General features: G+C 38.9%; 1 protein-coding gene across 1 annotated transcript in view; it reads left to right on the top strand.

Annotated features, from left to right (window-relative positions):
* Nucleotides 1–368: 368 nt before the first annotated feature.
* Nucleotides 369–23,766, top strand: part of SACS (sacsin molecular chaperone) — a 36,906-nt gene continuing 13,508 nt past the window's right edge. Inside the window, exons 1-8 of the mRNA XM_059825889.1 lie at nucleotides 369–404; nucleotides 687–837; nucleotides 3,683–3,770; nucleotides 6,942–7,027; nucleotides 10,698–10,809; nucleotides 12,140–12,286; nucleotides 16,007–17,489; nucleotides 19,915–20,006. Of these exons, the coding sequence (XP_059681872.1) occupies nucleotides 403–404; nucleotides 687–837; nucleotides 3,683–3,770; nucleotides 6,942–7,027; nucleotides 10,698–10,809; nucleotides 12,140–12,286; nucleotides 16,007–17,489; nucleotides 19,915–20,006 (2,161 nt within the window). The 5' untranslated portion in view covers nucleotides 369–402. The remainder of the gene's footprint in view (nucleotides 405–686; nucleotides 838–3,682; nucleotides 3,771–6,941; nucleotides 7,028–10,697; nucleotides 10,810–12,139; nucleotides 12,287–16,006; nucleotides 17,490–19,914; nucleotides 20,007–23,766) is intronic.

The raw sequence follows: 23,766 nt of genomic DNA, 5'->3' as shown, positions 1-23,766 counted from the left end.
CGCTCACCCGAGGGCCCTGGCAGGCTGCGGGAGCGATGAGCCCCACAAAGCGGGCGCAGGGCCGCGGGAAGCCTCCCCCAGCTCCGCGGAGCCGGGAAACGCCTTCTGCGGGGCCTCCGCGCCCGCAGGGAGAGCTGGGGACGGCGGCCGTCACCCGCCGCGGGGGAACCCGCTTGAGGGGCCGGGCCGGGCGCGCCTCACCCCCACCACCGCCGCTGCTGCTTTTAGGGCGGCTTCTTCGCCCGCTCCCCCCTCCCTTTTCCTCTCCTTCCTCTTCCTCCGCAGACCTCAGGGCGAGCCCCTCCCGTTCGCCGCTGTGCGCAGCCCCACCCCTTCCCCGTGTGGGGAGCGGCGGCGGCGGCCGCGGCAGCAGTTAACGGTCCTTTGTGTGCGGCGGCGGGCATGTGAGTGGCGGCGGGATGGGATGGGACAGGACGGGACGGACTGGGAGGGGAGGCCGCGGGCGTGCGGCGCTGCAGGAGCGGCTCCGCTCGCAGGCCCGGTGGCTCCTTCCCCCCCGGCGAGGGGGGCAGGCAACCGCCTGCCCATCCCTGTACTCTCGCGGGCTCCGGCGCCCGTCCCGGGCCTCCGGGGTGCCCGAGGGGGAGGGCGGGCAGGTGGCGGGTGGGCGCCGGGGCAGGGCGCTGCGTGTCTCTGCTCAGCTGGTGTCTGTCGTGTTGTCGCAGGCAGGCCCGGGTGACCGTCCTCCATGACTGCCTGGGCTGCAGGACCTTCGAGCTGCCGCCTTCCGCGGCTGTGGGGGACGTGAAGGCGCGGATTGACGCGGAAGCCGGCTTCCCCCCCGCCGAGCAGCGGCTGTGGCACCGTGGGAGAGAGGTGAGGGGGCACGGCGGGGCGGGCGGAGGTGGTGGCGGGGGCATCTCTGTTCTCTGGTGGCCTCTCATACCGCCGTGGTGCTGGAAGTCCCCACCCCGCTGCTTTTTGCATCTTGCCAGGTCTTCTGCTGCATGGGCAGCACAGTGTGTGCGTGCCCTTAGCAGTGGGTCTCCCATGGGAAGCAAGGAGGTCGTTTGGACAAGCAGCTAACCCTCGTACTTCTCTTGATGGTGCCAGCTTTTATCATTCGAGTTCTTGTGTCTATTTCTGCTGTAATCCATGTGCTTTATCCTTATTTCTTTAGGGGGGAGCAGAGGATTTGCCTGAGAGTGCCGATGTGCTTGTTCTGGCTTCCTTTGGATCTTTAATTGATTTTTCTACCTGCTTGCTAGCTTCAATGGCAGAGTTGACATCACTGTGACAGGAAGCTCTTACAAGTTAAAAACTGAGGTCTGGCTACAGGAGAGAGTGTCAAATGAATGAATGACCTTGTTTGGTTGAAGGCAACAGCCTGGGGTCACCGTTCCAGTACTGCTTGGCATGCTTCTAGCCACGGTCTTGGGAAACAGGAACCTGGAGATATTGGTGGGATGGGATGAGTAGAGGCAAGAAGGGGAGAGAGAGGAATTGGAAATTAGGGTTAAACAGGGCAAGGGGACTTGCAAATGCATAAAGGAGAAGAGAAGGCTCCAGGGAGACCTTATTGCGGCCTTTCAATGTATAAAGGGGGCTTATGAGAAAGATGGAGAGAGACTTTATACCAAGGCCTGTAGTGACAAGGGACAATGGTTTTAAACTGAAGAGGATAGGTTTAGATTGGACATAGGGAAGAAATATTTTATGATGAAGGTGGTGAGACACTGGAACAGGTTGCCCAGAGGAGTGGTAAATACCCTATCCCTGGAAACATTCAAGGTCAGTTTGGATGAAGCTTTGAGCGATCTGCTGTAGTGAAAGATGTCCCTGCCTGTGCAGGAGGGTTGGACTAGATGATCTTTAAAGGTCCCTTCTAACCCAAACCATTCTATGATGCTAGGAAAGAACTAGATGATAGTGGTTGTATTGCCTAAGAAGCTTTTAAGAACCTACATGGGGAACACAAGTAATCTTTGAACGCTCAGGTTTGAAACAAACTGCCCATGTAGTTTATCTTTTATTTTCTTTCCTGGTTTTGTGTGTCCTTGATTTTGTTCTCTCCAGGCCTTCCTGTTTTGGGAGGAAGGAGATCTGTATATCACTTACTAAAATTTGTTTGGAAGTGAAGATCTGAGCAGCACTGTGTCTGGCACAGAAAACTATCTTTTGGCAGGGAACAGTCAGTGCAGACTGTAATAGCTATTCTGATTTTTTTTTTATATATATTAAATACATAGGGGAATATTTGTACTGTAGCAATTCTGAAAACCCTTTATAAACTTTTGAACTCCTGTTTACTGGGATCAAATTATTTTTTAATTTACTGAGGTAGTAGAATATTCATCAGTAAATATTTTTTTTCCATTAAAGCTGCTATGTGCAATTTACAGATGATAAGTAAAATCCAGTATCTCTCTCATAGTTCCTTACAGTGTTAAACTATTAATTTGAATCTCTTAATTCTCCAAGTTTCTGCTGGTGTTTTGCTACAAAAATCCTACCTGAGAAAATTCAGTTATTCTATCCCTTTAATACTTGGTGATGGGTTACAGCATTCTGGGGATTCTTTTTTATTTTAGTGAGTCCCGAGTGGGTGGTACCCCAGTTTAAGCTATTTTACATCTTGAGACAAGATCATCTCAAGTATAACATTTCTGTAGGAAATTACAATAAATGCACTGTTGTTGTAAGTACTATTTAAAATTGGTTTAAGAAACAGAAGTCACTTTTTCCTAATATCAGTAAAGGGTTGTTTTTACCCATAGAAGTGAGGAAGTAGTCCTGAACTTTGCTATAAACTGAGACTAATATAATAATATAGTTTCACATAGTAAAATTTTAATATAGTTTACTATAAATGGAAACTAATTTGAATTGGTTAAGTTTCTAATTAGCACAGTGCAACTTCTAATTCTACATTTGTTATCGTGGTATGCTGGATAACATCATGTGATATGTGACTGTTTTAGCATCACATTGTATATGACTGCGACACACATATAATATGGAACTAGAATTGCAACAAAACCATTATGTGCTATGATTACTAAATAGCTTTCCCAATGGCTGCTAAGGAATTTGTTGCTTAGTTTGCCCCAGTTTCTCTGTGATGTGCCTGGTGAGTCCATAGGTCTGTATGTAGAGGTAGTGGGGAGATGAGGCTGTCAAATTCTTCTGGGGTGTTTCTGTGACACGCTTTTGTCTCTACACATTCTATATTACTAGCTGCTTTGAGCCGATATTGCTTAGTTTAAAACTCCTATGAAATTGGAGTACATAGACCATGTACTTCCTGTATATGTTTATTTTCTTTAAGGGCATGCACCTTAGAACAATAACTGCTTTAGTTGTATGCTTCCAGAAGTTTCCAGAACATAGAACTTTTCAAAAGTAAAAATGAGAGGCCATGGCTTGCTCTTAGTATGCTTCTGTAGGCATTTTTTCCACCTGATTTGTCTGCGGCCATTTTCTTGGTCCTGTTACTAACAAACTGATATTTCATCTGAGGAGCATCATTAGGCAAAGGAGGCCATCCTGGACCTCAGGGACTGAAAGTGCTGCTCAAACTGAATACTGGATGTTTCAGAGTATTTGTATACTTTTAGATAAAACCACGCTTCATAGAATAAATATGTAGGTAATCAAGCTACAGTAAATTACTTATACTGCAGAATGTTCTGATCAAGATCTGTCTTATTTTTTATTTCAGTTATCTGATGGTATCAAGATTGTGGATCTTCAGAAGTCTGAAAATCAAGTTTTTCTGAAGCTTCAGTCAAAAGGGTTGAAAGGAGGGGGTATGAAAAATACTTGTCTCTGTTTATAAACTGGAAGGTCAAAGCATTTTCTAATGCAATCTGGAATTAATTGAAATGATTCCCTTCTTTAAATGGGAAGCAATTATTTTTCTTGTAAGTGCTAGGTGTCCCTTCACTTGTTCTTTTCATTCTGCTTCAGGAAGATTAAACTTCTCTTTTTAAGTGCCTTGGTGTTTAATTTTTTCTTTGTAATTTCATGTGTAGAAATTTAGAATATTGCTGTCCTTTGGAATCAATAAAACTTGTCTTGCAGTAGCATTAATAGCTGCCTTGGCTCATATAAAATAAGCTGAATACTTGTAAGCAATTCAGATGCTGAAAGGGTATCTTTCTAGTAACCACTGTGTAGAAAACTATACCATTGGTAAAAAGTTTTGGATCTCTTCTTTTTTTGTTTGTTTTTTCTTTTGATTTCATATTGTAGTTACATTTATATTACAAAAATTGCAGGTATATTTGTTTGTATGGTATCTTGAATTAGATCATGATACCTGAATACCTTCAGATATTCTCTAATTAAAATCTGTAATGATTATGTTACTTGGTTGCTAGCATTAATATTCTTTTAAGAATAACTTTATTATAAGCGAATTAAATAAATGCTAATGGGATGGTAGGATGAAGAAGGAAACCCTGTTTTTCATGCAGATATTTTACTTGGTGTCACAAAATGTATTTCTTAGCCTACGTAACCCATGAGTGTACTGGATTATGGTTTTCTAGTGATAGAGGGAAGTGAAGCATTTGTATATTAGCCAGAAGTTCATGTTCACATTCTCTAGAACCTGCAATGGTTAGAAAACACCTATGAAAATGATCCCCATGGTTCTATGGCATCAAACGTTTTTATTTCTCTCATTCTTGACTGTTTGCTCTGATAATTTTTTGCTGTATGTAGGCTGTGATAGACTAAATAAAAAGAGGTTTTTTTCTTCTCTGAGCTGTTTTTTTGACATGCAAGTCTGTGGAGAAGATAGTGTAGTAGAAATCTTTCATGGGAAATAAAAACTGTTGCTGGTTTTTGTGCCTGGGAATGGAATATTTGGCTGTGAGATTCCCTTAGAGATATCACTCTAAGCAGTACATGTCTAGATAAGGCACTTAACTTTTTCTGGCCCAGAACTCTGATATAAGTCAATCTAAAAGATCTGCAGGCTTTAGTACCAGCCTTTTGTTTTCATTCAGGAGTCTTTCACTTCTGAGATTTTTCCTTACAGCAGATGAATCAAGGAAGGCCCTGAATTTCTAACTTCAGGAAGTACATGGTCAGTAGAGCCAAGCACATTGGTTGCTGAAGTACTCTGAAGATCACCCATGTCACCTCTGTGTTCATTCGTCACTGGTGTCTATTAAATAATGCATTATCTTTTCATATGACAACAGAATAATTCATGTTGGAAGGAACATCAGGGAGGTCTCTACTCCAGCCTTCTGCTCAAAGCAGGGTCAGCTCTGAGGTCAGGCCAGGTTGCTCAAGGGTTGATCTGGTCAAGTTTGGAAAGCCTCCAAGGATGGAGACTTGCACAGGCTCTCTGGGCTCCTGTTCCAATGCTTGACTGTCCTTATTGTGAAAAAAGTTTCTACTTCAGATTTGTGGAACCAGTTTTGTGTTAAATATGACCAGCTCTAATAGTCAAAAAAATCAGTTCAGCCTTTGACAGGATGCAGTAAGTCATGATGTCAAGATAGAGAGAGACATATATAAAGCAGCTCTGCTCTTAGATGTAAAGAGTTAGAATAATGTCTATCTTAAGTCCTGTCATTTAAAAGTTACTTGTCTGTTCTTGTGGTTCCCATTGTGAAATGTGTTGTTTAAACACTTCTGCCTGCCTGCCCAAGTTAGGCTTAGAGAAGATCAGTTTCTTGATTTTAGATAATTTCTCCCAAGAAAAGGAAACACCCAAACTTTCCTACTGTTGATCAGTTCACCATATTTGGGAAGTTTGCGTGTTGCATGTTCACTTTCGTATGCTTATATATACTGTAAAAATAATAACAAAAATTACAAAATACTTTCCACACTTTCAGCTGCGAATTGCAATTTCTTGGGGTTTTTTTCATTGATGCTTTTAAGTTACCTTAAATAAAGAGCGATACAAAAATTTCCTAAAGACAAGATGATGTTTGATGGTTTTACTTGATGTTTTCTTAGCAAATAGATCTCTCTTATCTATCCCCTTTTTTCCACATTGCTGAGGATTCTGTGGTTTGGGGTTTTTTTGTCTAATGTTTTGTTCCGTAGTACATATAATGTGTGCGTGTGTTTGAATTTGTGTGCTTCATAAATACACATATATGCAGATGGGGGAGAGAGAGAATAATTGCTTTATTAATAACTTTAAAGGGAAGTGATAAATGGGGCACCAGTAGAGTCTGTTTTCCTTGTGGAGATTGCATCGTTAATATTGTTTGAAGCACGTTTTAGATGTTTGGATTTAGGGAGCTGCTCTTTAGTCTCAGACTGGAGTTTGAAATGAAGAGTATTGATCCTTTCATTCTGTGATGGACTCTTTCTCTTAGAGCAGGGGCTAACCTTGGGGTTAGTGGAGTCTATGTCCACCAGAACTTCATAATGCTTGGTAGTACCTTTCTGAAACTCTCTTCCCTCCTGTGCTAAGCCCAGGTGACACCAAAGCTAGCACCAGGCTCAGCACCTGGTGCTCACAATGTGCCAGAACAGGAAGTGTACACTAGAGCCAAAAGATACTGTGCCTGTGTGTAGCTGTCAGTAGGGATCATCACTGGCTATAAAAAAGGTTAGAACCACTGCTGCCCTAGAATACTGTCCTGATACTTAAAAAGTAGTAGTCCTTTAGAAGTTGCTATATTTGAGCATCCAGTAGTTGGAGTTGGGTTATAACTGATGCAAAGACTTAGCCCCCAAATTTGTTTTATCCAGATATGAAACAGCATGTTGTCATTAACATCAAGACTGCTGTTTTAATTTTTTTAATAAAAAGATTTATAATGTAGTATTTTTACAGTTGATTTTGGAAATACAAGATTTTATGGTATCAGGCCTTGAGTTAATTTAATTTTTTTTTCTAAATTCCCAGTAATTGTTTAGTGAGTATTGTTTTTATTTTTTATTGGAAATTAAGTGCATAGTAGCATAATACACAGACTATTTTTTGTTTGTTTGTTTTTTAGGTCGTTTTGGACAAACAACTCCACCACTTGTTGATTTTCTTAAGGATATTTTAAGAAGATACCCAGAAGGAGGACAGATTCTTAAGGTATATAGCAAATGGTATTTTTAGCAGTCATTTAATATGCATGACATAATACCATTAGTTTATCACTTCCCAGCAAATCTTGCAGTTGTCATACCTCATGAGATATTAATTCTGCTACAGGAGATATATGTTTCCATTTCTGTGGACAAGGCAAAGTGAGTTGTGTGGCTTTTTTTGTTGATGTTTAATGTCTCTGAGTTTGCTTGTCAAAGATGCCGTTGTACTTTATAAAAAAATAGAGATAAAATGCAGATGTTACAATTAAATCAGATACTTCATGATGTACATTATGTGAGCAAGCTAAAATGTTTATTTTGCTTGTTACTTTATTGTTCATCCCTGCTATAAGCTGTGGTAATACCACATAATAGTATATACAATTTTTTGGGAGGGATTATCTTAGTATAAGATTGGGATAAGCTGGAGACTTTATAAGATTTTGCTATGGAATTTCTTGGTATCTAAATATATTTTCCTCAGTGATCTTTGACAGTGTCACAGAGTTTCATCATCAGATTAAGAGCACTTTTAAGATGGGAATCTTTGTGTGGCTTTTGGGAGACTTGCTCTAGAGTTGTAAGAGTAACAAACCCATCAGTTTTGTATGTGCTGAAAAACATTTTTTGTCTAGACATTGGTTCTCGTAACAAAAGAATGTCATAGGGTTTTCTGAACTGAGGTTAGTGTTTGTTATGGTGTTTTATCATTGGTCCAGGAGACTTCAAAGTATGTGATAGTAGGGCATGTTATGTTGTGATGCTCCACATTTGAATGTTGAATGTTACACGTACAGGCCTAACAATGGCAATGACAACACTGATTTAAGCACTAAATTTTTTTTCAGTAAATAGGATGCTGAACTGGTAGAGTGGAATTCACCTTATCTTACTTTAGACATGGCTGGAACACCTCTCCTGTGAAGAAGAGCTGAGAAAGTTGGGGTTGTACAGCCTGGAGAAGAGAAGGCTCTAGGGAAGCCTTACTGCAGCCTTTCAATACTTACAGGGGGCTTATGAGAAAGATGGAGAGAGACTTTATGCCAAGGCCTGTAGTGACAGGACAAGGGGCAGTGGTTTTAAACTAAAGAGGATAGGTTTAGATTGGACGTAATGAAATATTTTACTGTGAGGGTGGTGAGACACTGGAACATGTTCCCCAGGGAAGTTGTGGATGCCCCATCATTGGAAGTGTTCAAGGTCAAGTTGGACAGGGCTTTGAGCAACCTGAGCTAGTGAAAGATGTCCCTGTCCATCTTAAGGGTGTTGGACTAGACGATCTTTAAAGGTCCGTTCCAGCCCAAACTATTCTATGATTCTGTGATCTGAAAAAATACAGATCATTCTGAATTCACGTCCCACAAGAGGAAAGACAGGCACTTGTAGATGATTTGTCTGATTTATTGTAGCTTCCTATGCTAATGTCTGGAAGTGCCAGTGTGATTTTTCTGAAGAGCGTCTGGGGTGATTAGTTCATATTTGGATGTCAAACTTCTCACCCAGAATGCTTCATCACATGGATGTTAAGAGATTAATTTCCTTAGTGTATGGGAATACTAGGTTCTCACTAATGGGATTTTGTACAGAGACATATATATCTATCTGTATATATAAAACACACAAATACAAATGGTGACAGATGATGACAGTTCCTGCTGTCTTTTGGAGGGTTTTCTTTGCAACTGTGGAACTTGAAGTTGATTATTTTTAGTGTGAAAGCTTAAGATAAGTATATCTTAAATTGTTTTGGCAAACTGCATCCTGGATATGTTCTGAGCAGTGTCCGTTCATAGGATGGGTGCTTACATTTTTACCATCTCCCAGTACTGGTTGAATCTGTAAGATCTAAGATCCATTTGAACCATGAGGCATTCAGACCTTCTTAACAACTTAAACCCAATTTCTTATTCCAACAGGAAGAAATAAGATAATGTCCTTAGAAATCAGATAGGTAAATCTAAAAGTAGAAATGTTCCTGTTTTCATGGTTTACAATTTAAAGTTAACAGACTGTTAGGGAGGGATTATTACCAGGAATTTTGCTGATCTGTTTAAAATTTATTTCACTGCTTGGATTCTTCAAATACAATGCTGTTACAGCTGAATGTAGCAGATGCTCCGTGTGCCACAGCATGAATGCAAGTCTCTGACTACATGGTGGTTTCCATACTTATTATTTAATATTTCTAGAGGCTTTGGCTATCTTTCTATATCTTCTTGAATGATTGCCATAATTATTCTTTTAGAAGAAGAATTGCATGTTTTTTGTAATAAAATACCTCATGGAGATTCTTTAAAATGTATTATTTATGCTGAACTGTGGGTATATTTCTTGCTATCTCATCTTGCTTCAAAATTTCATAGAAGTAACACTGTAAACGATATATTTTGGTTACTTGTGTGATAAGCCTTATAGACTGAACATACTGTCACAAAGTGAAAAATCGAGGGGTTATAGTTTTGAAACCAGGTATTAGATAACAATGAGCTTATTTTACTGTCAACAGTGTATTAGAATGCAACCTAATTTGAAATATCTGCTGCTAGTTGATGCATTTTTTTACATAAAGATTGATCTTGCTAGCAATTCTTCTATTTTTATGCATAATTGAATGAAATTTATGTTGTATGAATACATTGGATGTGATGTACCTACATAGCTTTTCAATTCAGCTGAGACACTTCCTTATGCCAAACTTACATATACCCCCACAAACATACACACTTGTGTACGTGTGTGTATATGTATGTATGAGTGTGTGTCTCTGAAGCCCTGATACACTTTGATGATTCAGTGTAAATAGAGCATTGTGTGAAGCTCTAATCCTCTAGGTATTTATAATCATGCTTAGGTGTCTGCAGTGTGTAATGCTAATTAATTTATTTTGCCATCTTGCATTGTTTTGAGACTTGTACAACTCTGAATTGGGATAATGTCGTTATAGTAATAACAGTTTAGCAGCTTTAGGGTCTAGAGCACAAGTCTTATGAGGAGCAGCTGAGGGAACTAGGGTTGTTTTGCCCAGAGAAAAGGATGCTCAGGGGAGACCTTACTGCTCTCTACAACTATCTGAAAGGAGGTTGTAGAGAGGTGGGTGTTGGTCTCTTCTCCCAAGTGACAAGTGATAGGACAAGAGGAAATGGCCTCAAGTTGTGCCAGGGGAGCTTTAGATTGGATATTAGGAAAAACATCTTCTCTGAAAGAGTTGTCAGACACTGGAACAGGCTGCCTAGGAAGGTGGTGGAGTCACCATCTGTGGAGGTAATTAAAAGACGTGTGGATGTGGCATTTAGTGACATGGTTTAGCGATGGACTTGGCATTGTTAGGTTAATGGTTGGACTCAATGATCTTGCAGGTCTTTTCCAACCTAAATGATTCTATGATTCTATTCTATGATTTATTTCTAAATGGTATAAATACTGCTTGTGTGTGGTATTTGAGCTCTAAATTCTAATCACTTCTATAGTATTTGTCTGAATATTCCTTTTATAATGATTTCTATTTTCATTCAGGTAAACTGGTTAAAATTATTTTGGTTGAAAAGTATGAAAACAATTACACTTGAGGCAATTGCTTATTATTTTCTACTGTTTTAAGTTGGAAAGCCATTGCCAGAATATGTGCAACATTACTGCATTGTACTTTGGTTTTGTTTGGTTTTTTGCTGTCTCAGGAACTGATACAGAATGCAGAAGATGCTGGTGCTACAGAGGTTAGGTTTTTATATGATGAAACTCAGTATGGAACAGAAACTCTATGGTCAAAGGACATGGCACAATATCAGGGTAAATACAATTTTTATTAATTTTGGCCATTATTCTTCAATATGCATGTGGTTCTGTGTTTTCTCCTTGCTGTATGGAGATGAACATGTAGGGATGTAGGATGACTCCATTGCTACTTCCACCTTACTAGGTGCATATTTTGTCTATGTTCTAATGTTGATAGTTCTTTTCCAAAGCCAGTGTTTGGTATTGAAGGCCTTACCCTGTCATCTTGCAGGTTGTCAGTGACAGCTTTCCAACTGCTTCCAGTTAATGTTGTTTGAGAAAGAAAAGAATAAAGCAGAACATGAAGACTAAGTCACTTCTCCCAGGATGACTGTGTATCCTGTGGTTTATTTCCCTGGGTTCACTCGGTATCTCAAAATACAAGAAAGGATTTTTAGTAGAGCAAGTAAACAAGATTTAATAAGTAAGATGCAGGATAAAAGAATGCTTGGGGTATTAGACAATACTTTTCAGATTTTTTACATATTAACCTATACCTTTTAAAAGCTATCTCCAGTTCTTAATGTAAAGATGACCCTAGCCCCTTACATTTTAGCATTCTTCAGGCAGTTCTGTTTTCATCCCCAACTCTTATTCTCTCACCCTTATAGCAAACATTGCTCCATGCTGCCTGCATACTGCAAATGTAGTTTCTTGTAACTTTAAGGTTTTTACATCATCTAATACAGCTTTGTGTGATAGAGATCACTTTTATTTATTTATCAAACAAATTAGTTTGCATAATCATCCCAAAAAGCATTCAGTCGTGATGAATGATCCACTGCTTCTTGTTTCTAGCTTTTTTCAGTTGTTAATCAGCCTCGTTATGTCTTCTAATTTGAATTTGTCTGTCTTTCTTTCTAGATGCAGGCTATTGTTATATCTTGCCATGTATTCCCTTGTAGTGGAGGTATTAATAGACTGTGATTAGTACATCTTTCAAACATCTTTTTGATAGACTGAGCAGATTGAGTTTAAGCCTTGTGCCACAGGACACTACTTCTTTCAGAATTTTTTTTGTTTTCTGCTTTCTGTTCAGTTTTTCAGAATCATTCTTTTAAAATGTGGACACCAGAACTAGATACCACATCAGAATATAAATCTCTTAAGTACCATATATGGAGGTAAATCCATCTTCTTGCTTCTGTTTTTGCTGCTACTCTATACCTCCCTTTCATCACCAATCATACTTTGATGTCAGCTTGAGTCATAGCTTCCCCATTAAATTTGCACATGCATACTTTAAAGAAATACTTTCTCAGTTCTGTAAGTTCATTTCCTAGAAATTTTTAACCGTAAATAGTTTTCTTCTGTCATCTTTTTAACACTTGCCTATTTATTATAGGGCCAGCATTTTATGCATACAATGATGCAGTTTTCACCCCTGAGGACTGGCATGGTATACAGGAGATAGCAAGAAGCAGGAAGAAAGATGATCCCCTGAAAGTTGGAAGATTTGGAATTGGCTTTAATTCAGTTTATCATATAACAGGTACTCTCGGTAGATATTTTAAAATTAAAATGTTGAAGTTTTAAATTGTTTAAATATTTTAGATATTCATCAAACATTTAATATTTTCTTTGTAGTGCATTTTTAAATTAGATCCCTGGCTAAGTTTCCTTGAGAAGTGTTCATATTTTTATAAAACTATAAGGTATCCTTTGGATTTTGAAAGTTTTGGGAGGAGATTTGTTTTTCCTAGTAACATTGTTATGTACTTAGTCCTTTATATTGAAATGAACATTCCTTTGCACTGTTATTTCAGTTATGCACTACTGTTCATATTATAGAGGCCCATAATATTGGGTAGATGTGCAAGTAGAAGTGTAAAAGTTTAGACTAGACTGAAACTTTTATGCAGGTTCTTTGCACAATAATCAGTGATTTTTACTTCATGCTAGAAAGGATATTCTGTAATAGAGGTATGTGCACATTTACATTTGAGAGAGGTAGTACATAGTCTCTCACAAGCTGGTAGTATTCCATCTTGAAACCTATTATTCTGACAAAATGTTCTACTGATATACAGATAGGGTTGAGTGTTTATGGGTAAGAAGCAGAGGGAAGGCCAACAGGGCAGATATCATGGTGGGAGTCTGTTATAGACCACCCAACCAGGATGAAGAGGCAGGCGTAATATTCTATAAGCAGCTGGGAGAAGTCTCACAGTCGCTAGCCCTTGTTCTTGTGGAGAACTTCAACTTACCAGATGTCTGCTGGAAATACAATACAGTGGAAACAGTCTAGGAGGTTCCTGGGGTGTGTGGAAGATAACTTTCTGACACAGCTGGTGACTGAGCCAACTAGGGAAGGCACCCTGCTAGACCTGTTGTTTGTGAATGCAGAAGGACTTGTGGGGGGTGCGACAGTGGGAGGCTGTCTTGGGCATGGTGATCACAAAATGATAGAGTTCTTGATTCTTGGAGAAATAAGGAAGGGGGTCAGCAGAACTGCTACGTTGGACTTCCAAAGGGCAGACTGCCGCCTGTTTAGGAGCCTGGAGAACAGAGTCCCTTGGGAGGCAGTCCTAAAGGGCAAAGGAGTCCAGGAATGCTAGACAGTCTTCAAGAAGGAAGTCTTAAAAGGCACAGGAACAGGCTGTCCCCATGTGCTGAAAGACAAGCCAGCGGAGAAGAAGACCGGCTTGACTGAACAGAGAGCTTTAGCTGGAACTCTGAAAAAAAAGAGGGTTTATGACCTTTGGAAAAAGGGGCAGGCAACTCAGGAGGACTACAAGGATGTCGTGAGGTTTTGCAGGGAGCAAATTAGAAGGGCCAAAGCCCAACTAGAACTTAACCTGGCCTCTGCCGTAAAATACAATAAAAATGTTTCTATAAATATATCAGCAACAAAAGGAGGGTTAAGGAGGATCTTCATCCTTTCCTGGATGCAGGGGGAAAACATAGTGACAAAGGATGAGGAAGAGGCTGAGGTACTTAATGCCTTCTTTTGCCTCAGTCTTCAATAGTAAGACCAGTTGTTCTTCAGGTACCCAGGCCCCTGAGCTGGAAGACGGGGATGGGGAACAGAATGAAGCCCCCACAATCCGAGGGGAAATGGTTAGCAACCTGCTACATCACTTAGACACCCACAAGTCTATGGGATCCACCCAAGGGTACTGAGGGAGCTGGCAGAAGTGCTCACCAAGCCACTTCCCATCACATACCAGCAGTCCTGGCTGACCAGGGAGGTCCCAGTGGACTGGAGGTTAGCAAATGTGACACCCATCTACAAGACGGGTCGGAAGGAGGATCCGGGGAACTACAGACCTGTCAGCCTGACCTCGGTGCCGGGGAAGGTTATGGAGCAGATCATCCTGAGTGCCATCACACAGCACGTACAGACCAACCAGGTGATCAGACCCAATCAGCATGGGTTTATGAAAGGCAAGTCCTGCTTGACTAACCTGATCTCCTTCTATGACAAGGTGAGCCGCTTGGTGGACGAGGGAAAGGCTGTGGATATAGTCTACCTAGACTTTAGTAAAGCCTTTGACACCATTTCCTACAGCATTCTCCTGGAGAAACTGGCTGCTCATGGCTTGGATGGGTGTACTGAGGAAAAAAAAATGGCTTCATGGCCAGGCCCAAAGGGTCATGGTGAGTGGAATTAAATCCAGTTGGCGGCTGGTCACAAGTGGTGTTCCCCAGGGCTCAGCATTGGGGCCAGTTCTGTTTAATATCTTTGTCAATGATCTGGATGAGGGGATTGAGTGCACCCTCAGCAAGTTTGCAGATGACACCAAGTTGGGCAGGAGTGTTGATCTGCTTGAGGGTAGGAAGGGTCTGCAGAGGGATCTGGACAGGCTGGATCGATGGGCTGAGGCCAATTGTATGAGGTTCAACAAGGCCAAGTGCCGGGTCCTGCACTTGGGTCACAACAACCCCATGCAACACTACACGCTTGGGGACGAATGGCTGGAAAGCTGCCCAGCAGAGAAGGACCTGGGGGCTTTGGTCAACAGTCAGCTGAGTATTAAACAGCAGTGTGCTCAGGTGGCCAGGAAGGCCAATACCATCCTGGCCTGTATCAGAAACAGTGTGGCCAGCAGGACTAGGGAAGAGATTGTGCCCCTGTACTCGACACTGGTGAGGCCGCACCTCGAACCCTGTGTTCAGTTTTGGGCCCCTCACTACAAGAAGGACGCTGAGGTGCTGGAGTGTGTCCAGAGAAGGGCGATGAAGCTGGTGAGGGGTCTGGAGCACAAGTCTGATGAGGAGCGGCTGAGGGAACTGGGGTTGTTTAGCCTGTGGAAGAGGAGGCTGAGGGGAGACCTTATCGCTCTCTACAACTACCTGAAAGGAGGTTGCAGAGAGGAGGGTGTTGGTCTCTTCTCCCAAGTAACAAGCAATAGGACAAGAGGAAATGGCCTCAAGTTGTGCCCAGGGGAGGTTTAGATTGGATATTAGGAAAAATTTCTTCACTGAAAGGGATGTCAAGCATTGGAACAGGCTGCCCAGGGAGGTGGTTGAGTCACCATCTGTGGAGGTAATTAAAAGACCTGTGGATGTGGCATTTAGTGACATGGTTTAGTGATAGACTTGGCAGTGTTACATTAATGGTTGGAGTTGATCTTAAAGGTCCTTTCCAACCTAAATGATTCTATGATTCTAAGCATATAGCGTAAATAGTCCTTACAGTCTCCATAGTAATTATAATAGCACAGGATAAGAGGCAAATTTTTGCTGAAATAAGATTTTTAACTTGTGAAGTGAGTTTATAAGACGCAGGATTTTTTTTCACAATATTTTACCTAGTAGAGCATGAATAAAAGCTTAGTTAATACATTTAGTGTTTTGATAATTCTGGGAATTTATGCTTTTAAATGTACAAGATTACTGCTTGCAAGCGTTCAAGATCTGCAAAGTATGAATGTAATAGAATACAACTTCAGTAAATTAAATTGTTTTGTTTCTGAAATTATTGGAAAGATAAAAGTATAGAGTTGAAAAAAATTATACTTTTTGTTGCTTACTCTTCACTAAAATTCTAATAGTTAATAACTATTTATATATTTAATTGCAGAATAGGGGCGTGCTTGTTTCTTCCTGTCAATAAGCACTGAATAGTACGTCATCAGAATTATACTAGGTTCAGCGCAGTTTTATAACATCTGTTTTTCTTGCCCTTTTTAAATTTGTTTCTTAATACTGTATTTGAAAAGTATGTTGGTTTAGGATTATTAATAGTTTTTGTTTTTTATGTATACAGATGTCCCTAGCATTTTCAGTGGTGACCAGATTGGAATGCTTGATCCCCATCAAACCCTTTTTGGACCTCATGAATCAGGCCAGTGTTGGAATCTAAAAGAAGACAGCAAGGAAATCAATGAACTTACAGACCAGTTTGCACCATTCATTGGTGTATTTGGCAGCACGAAGGAAACCTTTAAGAATGGAAACTTTCCTGGTACCTTTTTTCGTTTCCCACTTCGTCTGCAGCCTTCCCAACTGAGCAGCAATGTTTATGACAAACAGAAGGTTTTGGAGCTGTTTGAATCCTTCAGAGCAGATGCAGACACAGTATTGCTCTTCTTGAAGAGTGTTCAGGATGTTTCATTGCATGTTAGGGAAGCTGATGGAACTGAGAAGCTAATTTTTAGAGTAACTGCTAGTGAGAACAAGGCCTTGAAATATGAAAGACCCAATTCCATCAAAATCTTAGGAACTGCAATAAATCAGTATTGTAAGGGAGTTCCAAGCAATAGCATAACATGTGTGACATACCATGTAAATATAGTTGTAGAAGATGAGAGTGTTAAGGATGCACAGAAAACATCTTGGTTAGTGTGTAATTGTGTAGGTGGTCGAGGAATGTGTACTGAACTGGATTGTTTAGCTGATGACTTGAAATTTGTTCCTACTATTGGAATAGCCATGTCTTTATCAACTAATGGGGAGGAAAAAGGAGCTGTAGCAGATTTTTCAGGAAGAGCATTTTGTTTTCTGCCTTTGCCTCCAGGTGAAGAAAGCAAAACTGGACTCCCAGTTCATGTTAGTGGTTTCTTTGGTCTCACAGACAATAGGAGGAGTATCAAATGGCGAGAGCTGGATCAATGGAGAGATCCAGCAGCTTTGTGGAATGATCTTGTTGTGGTAAACATAGTGCCAAAGGCATATACCACCCTTATTTTGGAAGCTGTCAAACGAATGGAGACTGAGAAGAATTCGGATTTTCCATTGTCAGCTGAAAGAATTTATAGGTTATGGCCTGATGAGAACAAAATCAGGGTACCCTGGAAACCAATTGTAGTACCTCTCTTTAAAGAGCTGCTCCAGCATACAGTTATTTACTCAGTGAGTAATCAGTGGATAAAGGTGGAACAGGTGCACTTTTCTGAAATGGATGAGAGTTTGGAGTACACACAGTCTGTTCTCAACTACCTCCAGAATTCAGGGAAGCAGATTGCCAAGGTACCAGCAAATATTGCTAGTGCAGTGCATCTTACTATTTCTACTGCTAAAGCTGTGAAAAAAGTTACTCCTGCTGTAGTACGGCAAGTACTAAGGAAATCTGGACACGATGGACCTGCTGAAGAAAAGCTTAATCTTTTAGAATTTGTGCTTTCTGATGGAGTCTACAGTGAACTGATTGGATTGGAGCTTTTGCCATTACAGAATGGAAATTTTATTCCTTTTTCCTCATCTGTGTCAGAACAGGATGTAGTTTACATAACCTCAGAAGAATATCCCAGGTATATTTAAAATATTAAATACTGGGTTTTTTTAATTTAAATGTTAAAACAGAGCTTATCAGCAAAGAAGATGATGTGCAGCAACCCGTAATGTAATGAAATAATGCATAGATAGAACTCAGTTTTCTGTATATATGTACATGTTTGTGTGATTATGTGTCATTTGAAAAGTATGACAGCTACTTGCCATTAAAACTTTATAAAGAATCATGTGATCTAGGCTTTAGGGGAATACCTCAGGATATATTTCAAATTAGCTTTCTTCTGAGAATTATAAATAGGAGGAGGTTAGAAACATGCTTACTAGGAAGTACATTAAATTAGGTAATGATAAAAGCTTTTTTTAAACTTAAAGCTTGAGATTACTTCTGGCTTTTTTTTTTTTTAGCACAACACTTACTTTCAGTGAAGGGCTTAATAGTAAACACTTACTGGTTTGAGGAAGTAAGCAGTTGCTACCATGGAAAGAAGTGAATTTGTCTTCTACATCTGCTCTGCCTTTGTTCTTTCCAGTCCTCTCCAATTAATTTGTTTTTCCATGCTTATTTCCCAGCTCCATGAATGTTCCAATTTGGCTCACATTCCATCTGCCAAAAAAGCTTGCACTGGCACTGGGGAGGGGATAGGAAAGAGCAGACTAGCTGGAGTAATTGCCCTTGGGGTCACTGGGGGGAAAGTATGACTGCTGCTTTTTATGTCTGTTACTGGATTATGCATGTTTAAAAGATTTGTTAAATCTGGACCCTTCTCCAAGTAATCTCCTAAGAGGTACTGCTTGAGGTCACTCAGACACACCAGATGTCTTACCTGTAGCTGCTGTTCTTACAAAGTGTTACCCATAGGTATGTTCACAACCACCCCTCCTTCTCCTTTCCCTCAGATTTCCACTAATTTTCAGATCCTCAGCTTGAGAGAATGTGACATTTGACATGTGCTTTGCTGCTTTTACTGCCCTATGAACTGTTTATATGGGAAGTAGAGGTGGGTTGGAAAGTGCCAATATAGATATTATTAAGGTTCTTATGTAAACTGTGGTTTGAATATATGTATAGACAGCACATCTTCAAGAAAAGCAGTTGAATGCAGGTAACTGGTCATATCATGTTGCTTGAGGGGAGTTTGCTTTTTTCAAGTCTGCTGCTGTTCTTTGTCTATTACATTCTCAAACCATGATCTTTCTTGTTCTAGACAATTATTGGTCAGGGAATTAATACTACTCAGAGGCTGTGATTCTAGTGTCTTCTTTTAAAAAATAATAATAATAAAAAAAAATCACTAGCATCTGTTGTAGATGATTTATCTTTTGCTATTCTTCCACTTTGTTTCTCCTTCCAGAAGTTAAGCCAGTATACTAGTACAGAGAACATTCCCATGATGAGACTAACAAATTTTACTTACAGTCCTGCTTCAGACTAGTTATAAGACACTTTTTCAGAAACTTAATGATACCACTATATCTTATTCAGTTTGTGTTCCGTTATTAATGGACTTAGTTTGGTTAGTCCATAAAAGCATGTTATACCAGGCATAAATCTACTTATTAGCTATGATAATACAAACATTTGAAATAGTAATGCTTTGTTTGCCCCTATTCTTGCCTACAGTAATGATTTTTAATTCTGATGTTATAAATATGGTAAATGACTTATGCTAGATGTTTTAAAACACTTTCAACTTAAGAGTTTGGCTCTTTGCGTATTCAAATTTGGAGCCTGCTTAAAAAGCTGAAATAAGCTCTTATGAATTTCTTTCTCTTAACACCTGTGGAAGAACAAGAAAGATTCTGTGTTAGTTTATGTACAATTGACGTATCTCTTGTCAGAATTAAACTGGATGGTTATTTTTTATTTCAGGAAGACCAAAGCCCTAAAAAGTACTTAGTTTTAAGTGCTAACATAAAGGAAGGGGAGAGAAGGGCAGGATGAGACTGACTCTTGGCTACAATAGTCTTAACCACTGTCTGCGGATCTTTTGGAATCCAGAGATCTGTGTGAAGTCCTAGAGTTACATGTTGTATTTTTTGTATGCTTTCAAATAGAATCTTTAAGAGACATAGAATAGTAGGTGCTATTTTACCTTTTTTGTCTTTTGTTAGAATACAAGTAGATGAAAATAATTTTCTAATCCCAGTTTTTCTATCAAGAGAAAAGTTTCTTAGACCTGCTTTGAAAAGAAGAGTAGTTGGAAAAATTAGTTTCTTCCTACTCTCTGCTTTTAAATGAATTATTTTCTTATTTGTAAGAAAATGCCCACTGAAAGGCCAATTCTGCATATGTAAGCGATTGCTTTGCATGCGACTGTCTTACCATGATGATTACCATGCTGGTAATTTCTGTGCAGCAACATAAATAAATCAGATGCTTTGCTGAAGTATGTTTTGGGTTTTTTTTTTTTTTTTTTTTTTTTTTTTTAATGGTGTGCTTAGATCACTCTTTCCTGGCCTGGAAGGAAGGTTACTTTCTGATGACCTGAAGCCTGAGGTTCTAGCTGCTTTGAAAGAAGCTGCCACAAGCCGAGGTAGTATGTCTTTTGTATTCTCATATAGTGAAACAGATTGCTAATGGTTGAACAGACTAATTCTAAACCCAAGTTTAAAGCAGTATCTTTTTTGAACTGGAGTTCACATAAATAAGTTGGTCATCTAAAAAAAATATTTAAGATACGATAGACTGTGTTGTTTGAATTGGAAATGACACAAATGAAAATTATAAATGAAAAGGTAAGGGAAGAAGGATGAAAATTTACAATAAAAGAATAGATATTCACTTAGTAAAGCATGTATTCAAGGTTCAATAATTCTGTGCAAATAGTATTCCTTCACTTAAGACAGTCTGGATTCTATTTCACATCAGTATCTGCATATGCAGTAGCTATGTCATAGTTTTGGTATTGTGGATCATCTCTTATCTCACAATTGCAAGTGATCACATCAGTGCATTTTTTTTTAAAACCAGATGAAACTAGCTTAAGCATCTAGCTTCAAGCATACTGTAGACCATATAATTTCATCAAGTCTTCCCTGAGTCTTAATTCACAGCTTATGGTTGTGTCAGTGTGGACCTACTGAAGTACTTCCAGTCATGATCAAAAGACTTGGTGAAGAAGTTTGCTTCATCCGTAGATAAGATCCTTCTATGATTATTTGCCTTCACAATTAAATTTTTTTGCCTCTTTTTCTACTCAGACTTTGTCTATATTTACCTTTCCACCCTTGCATTTCATTATGCATTTGATTGGTAGATTTGAAGTCTGAGTCTCAACTCATTTAATGTAAACACAATTTGCAAACAAGTCACTCTTCAGCTTATTTTTAAATAGTGTGAGTATATAGTGAGCTATTTTACTCTTCAATGTCTCAAAAAATGTGCTTTTCAGGAAAAGATCCTTGTCTCTCCCTTTTTTTTTTAAATTGCTAAATTTATTAGAATTCTTTTTTAGACTGAAGACATTAGAACCAGACATATAATACTATAAATCACTGTCTTGATTTGCTTTTTTTGATACCCTTTATGATGGTCTTCAGTCATTCAGTCACAGTCTATATTTCTTCAGTTTGTGTTCTGACCTTTTTTCCCCTTCAGTCCTTTATATCTTCTCTGTTTATTATTCTTCCTGTTCAGTTGGAAACCTACTCCTTTCTCCATGGTTTGATCATTGCTGAGGCTAAGATGATAAATTTTTAAAGTATGGCAAAGCATCTATGAAAAGATTGAAAGAATTGGGAGTGACTTATTGCACAGAGTAAACAGTGTAAATATTTAAAATAATATAAATTGTATAGAAGATAGGAAATCAGTGCTGGGTCTTTCATTGAATATGAAGAGTCTGAAACTAGTATAAAGCAAGACTGTTCTGAAAAGCAGAATTGTCAAAGCCTTATGGGCAAGTTAGGTGATGAGTCTTCAGTCTATTGTTGCAGTAGAATATGCTTGTTTTAATTTTTTTTACTATTAATTTCCCTCAGTACTGTTTGTAATTTTTTTTGTTTTGTTTTAATACAGGCTACAAACTGTTGAAAGTAGCAACTACTTTAATTTGTGTATCCAAACAGTGAATATTCCTCATCTGGGATAGAACCATAAAGAACTACTGTTTGCTGTAGTAGTGATTGCTGTGACTTTAAAAGAACAGAAATATATAGGGATCAAGACAGCCACAGTGAGACTAGATAGATGAAAAATTGTATGGAAGACAGGAATGTTACATTTGAAAAATGTCAGTTCTTTGTGATGATACCTTAAATTGACTTTTGAGATGTATTGTCCTAGACAAATTCCTCCAAGTGAATGTCACAAAGCAGTCCAAAACCATGCTTAAATGGAAAAACAGAGCAAAACAACCAAAGCAAAATACAGGTTTGATAGACTATATGCTTGAATACATCTTAAACAGAAAAAGCAGAGGTGACTAAAATGAAAAAACCCTATATATTCATAAAGCAATCCCTTGCTGAGTTCTAGGACGTTCCTTCACTTCCAGGCTTGGTCTCTGAGTTGCAACAAAGTCTATCTAGTCTTTTTAGTTCCTGGGAAGATTTTTGGTCACATTTAAGGTGTTGCTTCTGTCTCTCTCTTCTTCCTCTGGCAGTTTCTTTGAACGACATTTTTCTAGGGACTTGTTCTTGGTTGGTAGTATGCCTCTCATTGATTAGAAGAACATATTTTTGTAAATGAATGTGACAAGTATAATTCTTCTAAATCTTCTAGAAATGACTAAGGACTTTTAGATAATCCTTTGCAAGATTGTAGTGCCTACTTTTCTCTTCATTCTACCCCCTCCTAAATTATTCTTCATTCTAAGATTTTGCATAATTGTGAATTACAACTGCAGTACCATAAAAGTTGTATGCTATTATAAATAATAAGTATTAGAGGGGTTTGGGGCAGGTTTTGAAACCTTACCTGTCAAGAATTTTACGTATATTGCTGTAGAAATTATATCAGAGAGATTCCTGATACAGTTGCAGAAATAGAAACTTTCTTGTATTACGTCTTTGAGAAAATGGGATGCAATTTTTTTTGTGTTGTACAAAGACAACCAGATCTTATTTTTTCTCTCCTAAAATGTGTACTGTATTTTTCTAGTTAATTGTAACTGTATTTTTCTAGTTAATGTGTAACTCAAAAGCTGTTTTCTAAAAATGGATTTGATTATATTCTAGCCCAACAGCTTCTCTGGGGATTTTCAGGTATGGTTATTAACTGAAGATGTATTGGTTTGGATTGAAGCTTGATATTTGTGTGAATTTGGTGATTAGCTATTCTCATTACCCCAGCTTTCTTGTAAACAAAACTTGCCAAATAGAGCTGCCAAAAGATAGCTACCAAAGATAATTATGAAATGACTTCTAAATACAGTTGAGGGGAAATGCATATTGATGAAGAAAACCTTGTAGTTACGTTACGTAGAAATGATCAATATTTTCATCAGTGTATTTATATATTTTTTTTAATGAATTCCCATGCAGGAAGATTTCCAATATTTTATGATCACATGTATAGATTTTAAAACTATTTCTAAAGATCTGTGCTCAAATAATGCGATTTAGGCTTAGCCTTTAAGTAGATTCTTATTTTGCTGGCCCACTGCTGCAAGTATTTCTCACTTTCACAAGGCTGCTGTGTTTACCTGTGTTTTCTGTTCAGTAGAACTAACAGAATGCATAGCTCTGTAGACATGAAATGAAAGGAAAAAGACATTTTTCTGAAGGATGTCTTACTACTGGTTTCCAGCAGAGCAGGGACAGTAGATATCTTCATTTGGACTGTTGCTTTTGAGGAAATGGCAGTGCTATCTAGATGGAAGAAAGATCTGAAATTCAAATAGATGCCTTGCTTCCATTTCTGTCATTGTTTTTGATGTTGTTGGGAAGTAGTGGTATTTTTATATTCTGTACTATTTTCTTACCCTCAGACATTCTGTAATTTATAAGTATAAGCTGCCTTAATGATAATTAAGACATGGGTGTTAACATATATTTCTTTTAGTGAGGGCTTTGATAATAAGAATGAAAGCATATACATCTAAACTTAGTTTCAGCACTCCTTCCACAACTGAGTTTTGTTGCTTGTCAGTTTTAGTGTAAGATCATCTGCACCTGAGCTGCTCTTTGCTTTATCTAATAAATAACCTTTCAAATCTATTTGAATCTTTGCAATTATAGACAAACAAATAATGGATTAGATTCTTACTTACCGCTAGCCAAATAAATAGTGTAAAGAATCAACCAAATAAAAAAATACGGTTGAAGCTTCTACTTTGGTTGTAAATCCGTTGT

This window comes from Gavia stellata, chromosome 1, assembly GCF_030936135.1.
Source record: "Gavia stellata isolate bGavSte3 chromosome 1, bGavSte3.hap2, whole genome shotgun sequence".
In the NCBI taxonomy this organism is placed as follows: domain Eukaryota; kingdom Metazoa; phylum Chordata; class Aves; order Gaviiformes; family Gaviidae; genus Gavia; species Gavia stellata.
Note: the sequence above shows the minus strand (reverse complement) of the source record. Positions and strands in the feature narration are given on the sequence as shown.